At 42.6% G+C, this 6,159-nt stretch overlaps 1 protein-coding gene across 1 annotated transcript in view; it reads left to right on the forward strand.

The window, feature by feature from the left end:
* Positions 1-594: 594 nt before the first annotated feature.
* The window catches only part of GORASP1 (golgi reassembly stacking protein 1), a 33,179-nt gene continuing 27,614 nt past the window's right edge, over positions 595-6,159 (forward strand). Inside the window, exon 1 of the mRNA XM_014308353.2 lies at positions 595-678. Coding sequence (XP_014163828.1) covers positions 595-678 — 84 coding nt within the window. The remainder of the gene's footprint in view (positions 679-6,159) is intronic.

Here is a 6,159-nt window from a genome sequence, read left to right on the forward strand (position 1 = left end):
AGAGAGGAAGTCATTGGGGAAATCTCCTTTGCAGCATCTTGCAGTGCTTCCCACAAATCCAGCCTCTCTGGGAGTTGGACTGAACATACCCATAAATGCTGGTGAGAGAGGGTGCTCAGTATCCTTCAGCTATCTGACAGTAAAATTAATTACCTATTGTATTTGCTGGGAATGCCCGAGGAAGGCAGGAATGATGAATCTGACTCCATGTTCTCTAATTTATTACTTTATAATACTATATTATATTAAAGAATACTATACTATACTAAAGAATACAGAAAAGATACTTAATGCTAAAAGGATAATAATGAAAACTTGTAATTCTTTCCAGAGTCCCCACACAGCTTGGCCCCAATTGGCCAATGAGTGAAAACAACTCACAGCAGAATCCAGTGAAACAATCACCTGTTGGATAAACAATCTCCAAACACATTCCACATGAGCAAAACACAGGAGAAGCAAATGAGATAAGAATTGTTTTCCTTTTCTCTGAGGCTTCTCAGCTTCCCAGGAGAAAAATCCTGGGCAAAGGAATTTTTTCAGAGAATGTGAATGCTACAATTACCCCTTGGCAATGTCAGTGGGATTCCAGCCATGATGGATGAAGATTGCATCCACACCAACGTGGTACTTGGTGCCATCCACCTCCAGGAGGTTGTGCTTGCCCAGAGCCACCCAGTAGGATGCTCCTGGGCCCCTGGAAATGAATCACAGAGTAATTGGTGCAAAAAGCACCCACTGAGTGCTTTGCAGTTTGTGCAATTCCTGCACAACACAGACCTTCCACCAGTGCCACCATTTTCAAAGCACCCTCCACCACAGGATTTTCAATACACTGTGGCCAAATTTGCTGTGAGTGGGTCTGGAGAAGGGCAGGGAAGCTGGGGAATTAGCAGCTGAGGGAGCTGGGGGTGTTCAGCCTGGAAAAAAGGAGGCTCAGATGAGACCTTGTTGCTCTCTGCAACTCCCTGAAAAGAGAGTTCTAGCAAGGTGGGAGTTGGTCTCTTCTCCCAGGTAACAAGTACAGAATGAGTGGAAATGGCCAATGGATATTGGGAAAATTATTTTCACTGAAAGGTGGTCAGGCCTTAGAACAGGCTGTCCAGGGCAGTGGTGGAGCCAGCATCCCTGGAGGTGTTTAAAGATGTGTAGATGTGGCACTTGGGGACAGGGTTCAGTGGTGGGCTTGGCAGTGTTGGGTTAATGACTGGACTCGATGATTTTAGAGGACTTTTCAAACCTAAATTGTGTTTCTAAGTAGTTTTATGAACCAGGCACGTGCTGCCTGCAGTTTGCTGGTGAAGAAACTGAAGATGCAGCATCAGCTACTGCAGTGCTGAGCTTGGTATTGAACAAGAAGGTTCATTTTCCATTTCTGCACCTTTCTGGTGAAGGACCAGCTGGTTACACTTCAAGTCCAACCACTAAAGGCAGGAGCAATTAAAGAGGAGTGTTGGCTTGCTGGTGTCCCTGTCATAGCCTGAGAGCAAGCAAACACCTCTTTTGTTCCATCTTTCCATTTCTGCACAGGTCCCTCAGGATGCAAACCCAGGAGGAATGCTCACACTCATGCAAATGCACCTCCTCTTATGCAAATCAGCAATCAGCTTGATTTCCACTCCCAGGAAGTCAGCGATTAATATGTAAATTCAAGGCTGAAGCCAGCAGAGCTCCCCAGCTCCCCTGATTAAGTGAGTAGGGAGATGTCCAGCTGTGCAACACAGGCACCAGCCCTGAGGAGGAAAAGGGTCTGGCTCCCACCTGCAGCAAGAATGAGGAGCAGAGCAGGAGTTTGAACAGTTTTTATCCTGCCCACACGCTGAGGCAGTGCTGCAGTCATGACCCATTTGCTGCTGACAGGGGTTCCACCACAAATGTGGGTGGAGTGCCCTGAATTGTTGGGGTAGGAAATCTGAAGTGATACCTGGATCAAACAACACCATCTTTTATACCCAAGCCATGCCATGGCCATGGCTCTGCAGAAAATGTGTGGCTTTGGACAGTGGAAGCTGTTATTTTTTCACTGGTTTGTTTTTTGGGTTTTTTTGATGTTTTTTTTTGTTGTTGTTGTTTTGGTTTTTTGTTTGTTTGTTTGTGTTTTATTTTTGATTGCTTCTTTGTTTTGGTTTTGGTTTGGTTTGTTTTTTGTGTGTTTTTTTGTTTGTTTGTTTTTTGGTGGTTTTTTGTTTGGTTGGTTTTGGTTTTTTCTTTTTGTTTTTGTTTTTATTTGTGTATGTATTTTTTGTGTGTTTTTGGGGTTTTTTTTGGTTTTTTGTTTTTTTGGTTTTTTTTTTGTTGTTGTTGTTGTTGTTGTTGTTTTGTTTAGTGTTTTTTTTTTTTTTTTTAATTTAAGGCTTTTTTTTCAAGTATTCGACTCCAGCATTACCTGCCACTTCCAGCTGTTTGGCTGGGCTTCCTGGCCTCCAGTCACTCACCCTGGCAGCACATCCTTCAGGGCAGTCCCAGAGATTGCCCCTAACACAATAAAGCAAGGAGAGCAGTTTGTTGTGTAGATTCCTAAAGAGCAATAGTCACCACAGCCAGCCAGCTCTGGAAGACGGAGTGGTTGAGGCTTGCACGTGGTGACACTGTGGCCACTCCATCCTGGAGTGAAAAGGACCATAAAAGGTCTTCAAGATACAAAGCTCTCGTACAAATTGATTTGTTTCTCACACTCCAACCCCATCTTTTTGCACCATGCTACATCCCCTTTTCTTTTGGGTTGCAGATTTTTGCTCCCTCAGAAAATTCCCAAATCTTTCTCATGAAGATAATGCTCCCACAATAGAGGAAAACCCCTTCCACATTGGGTTTTGGCCTAGCACAGAAAGTGCAGAGAAAAAAAAAATTATGTGCTCTGCTCTTCACCACTTAGAGGTTGAGAGCTTCACCCTTTCCCAGCTCAAATAAATTGCAACTTACCCAGGCAACTGAGAAGAACCAGAAACTGAAACATCTTTAATGAAATGGTCCCATCTTTTTCCAAGAAAATGTCTTTTCATACTAAAATATCTGCCAAGAACCTGTGTCTAAATCTGGGATCAATGCAGCTTATCTATACCCATAACTCATTAAACTGATCAAAAATGTTCTCTCTGTGGAAAAAACCCAACTGCTCAATGTAGAGCCCAAGGCTACACAAACACCTCCACACTGTATGGTTCCCACAGAGACATGAGGCAGAAAAATCCTGAGAAATTTGGAGTTCTCTCAGAACAAGTCAAAAACAAGGCAGGGCAGCCCCAGGCTCGAGAGGCCGTGGGTGCACATGTTGTATTATTATGCACATGTTGTGTCACCTCTCTTGCAAGAGATTTATTTATTTCTGCTGCTCCATGTGACATGAACTGATCTTTGTCAGAAACCACAGCTTTTTTTATATCCCCATTAGCTGCAGTTCTTTATATTTTGTGCTGGTGGAATGTCATGATTTATATCCATGTAATGGTTAAAGGTGCAATCAGGGAGCACAATAGATGCATTAGTTCTTCAGTTAAATATAGATATAGATATAGATATGGATATAGATATGGATATAGATAGATATAAATACAGATATAAATATAAATATAGATAATATAACTATAAATATATAAATATGTAGATATATGGATTATATTAAATATATCACTACATAACCATAACTATATAATATATAAATATATAAATATATGTAAATATAAAATATTAATATAAAAATATATAAAATTATATATAAATATATAAATATAAATACAACCCTACTTTTTGTTTCCAGAGAGGAAGGAAACAAGAAATGCCTGCAGCTGATGGAAATCCAGAGACTGGCTTCCATGGCCAAGGGAAATTCTCTTGGGACTCACTGGCCATCAATGAGTGGGAAGTAAATCTCACCTTGAGCTGCAGTCAGAGAGCAGCTGTCAAGTAAAAAAAGGGAGAGTTAAGGAAATGAACTGGAGAAGACAGCAAGGGTCACCTAGCCAGGTGTGCTAGTGGGATCCACTCCCCATGGAATGCATGATCCAGCACCTTTCCCATATAGTCCCTACAGTCCTCTTTCACAAATCATTTTTATTTTAGTGGGAGCCATAAAAAGTTCAGTGGGATATTTCAGCACTGAGATCCCTTTTCTAGTCCTTGTGCACATTTCCCCCCTTACACCACAGGTCATTTTCAGCTCCCAGTCAGTTTTGGTAGGAGGTCAGAAAGCAGCCTCCTACCCAAGCAGTCCCTTCACTCACCTTCACTGCATTCATCATCCCAGTTAGGCCTGGCCAGCTCACTCATTTCCTACCACTAATTTATTTTTCCAAAGGCTTGATGTGTTCCCTACATACAGCCATGTTTAAGAATGCAGTTGTTTATTCTCCTTCTGGACATCAGGCATTTATCTTGAGCAGTTGTTTGTCCATAATCTGTCCTCCACGGCCATGCACACGCCATGCTCGCTGTGGCTTTGATGCTGGGCTGTGTTGTAATGCCCAAAGGAGAAATAAATTACACTGGGGATGATGAATTACAGCTGTTTTCAGAATTCCTCCTCTCCAGGCATTGTTTCAGTGCAGAGCTCTTGAGGGATGTCTGCATTTCCCCCGGGACTCACAACGATCATCGTGTCCAACTCCAACACCACAAAACCAACTCAAACAGCCCTGTTTGTGTCCGCATGGCAAAACCCTTTTATCTCTGCAACAGAAAGGTCTCATCCATGTTGTCTGTATGCCCCTGTCCACACTGGCTTTCCAAACCACGTGTAAAAGTTGCTATGAGGAGCACAGGCTGGTGCAAACCAGTGTTACGCCAGTGTGTTAAGAGTTTTCTGTCCAGAAAAAGCAGAATATTGCAGTTGGTGCTCTAGCACTTTTTAGTTGATTGGGCCTCGGGAATTGTTTCAATAATTAGTGATCTAGCACTCTTTAATTAGTATATAGCCTTTTGTCCTCATTCACAGAGTACCAGGGTTAAATATTTTGATGACAGAAGCATTTTCTAGGTGAGCAGAATATTTTAGGAGGGATAGGAAGCATAAGGGGGTTGTGGGGGATAGGAAGGGTCTTGGGGAAATATTCCAGGACTGTACAATAAGGTATTTGGGTGGACTTGATCAGATCTATTGTGAGTTATTGAGCACAGAAATGAGGATGAAATCATCTTTCAGGGAGGCCTTAAAGCACAAAGTGAATTCCAGATATATGAACACATACATACATATATATATATACACTCACTTTAATGTTAAAAATGTTTATCAGATTTAAAGTTGCTCTCATGAAATACAGACACAATCCATATTTACTGTTGTTTCACAAGGTGATTGATGGAGAAGGCAGTGGACTGAATAACATCCCAGTTCAGCACACCCTGGGCACACACATCCATGAGAAATGCTACCTGAGCAATTTATCAGGCAGCTGAGGTTCAGAACTGCTGCCTGATAAATTTATAGGGCAGCTGAGGTGCAGGGAGGTTCTAATGCACACAGAAACTGCTCTTAGAGTGGTTTTTTAAACAAGTTGGAGGGACAGACTGTTGAAGGCACATGAAACATGAGAGGGTCTGACTTGATAAAGTTACAAGACTGAGGGATTTTTAATGCACACAAGTAAAAGGGAAAGGGATAAACAAAACACAGGTCCGGCAGACAAGGGATGAAGAGGGTGGGGATGAAGAACAAAAGTGTCTAAACCAGCACTGATGGACCATTAAGGAACTAACTACAGGCTGAGCTTTGGAGGGAGCAAACTGGGAAGGTGCAACTGATAGGAAAAAGGAAAAAGAAGATGGACTTGAGGATTCGTGGTACTCAAGGGGGCTATGCAGGACAAGCGGTTGGACTTGGGGATTTCAGAGGACTTTTCCAACCTTGGTGATTCCATGATTCTGTGACTTGGAGGCAAGGAGAGATCACCCAGCAGGTATGAGGGTCTGGTGTTCCCACTGGGGGTTCCAGCAGCTGGGCAGGAGAAATCCCAGGTTCTGGGGGTTGCTGGAGATGCCAGGCCTTATATAATGTTCTTAACACAGACTATTGCATATGACAGAGTTACTGGTTTTATTTAAAGCCTTTTCTGCACCATCTGGGAGGGTGATGGATTCAGGACTGCTTTGGCATGTGTTCTACTCAGAGAGTAAACCAGTGCATAGGGCTCAGTGAGTGGGGAGATGAGTAGTGTGAAAAAC

This window comes from Geospiza fortis, unplaced genomic scaffold (genome assembly GCF_000277835.1).
Source record: "Geospiza fortis unplaced genomic scaffold, GeoFor_1.0 scaffold182, whole genome shotgun sequence".
Taxonomy (NCBI): Eukaryota; Metazoa; Chordata; class Aves; order Passeriformes; family Thraupidae; genus Geospiza; species Geospiza fortis.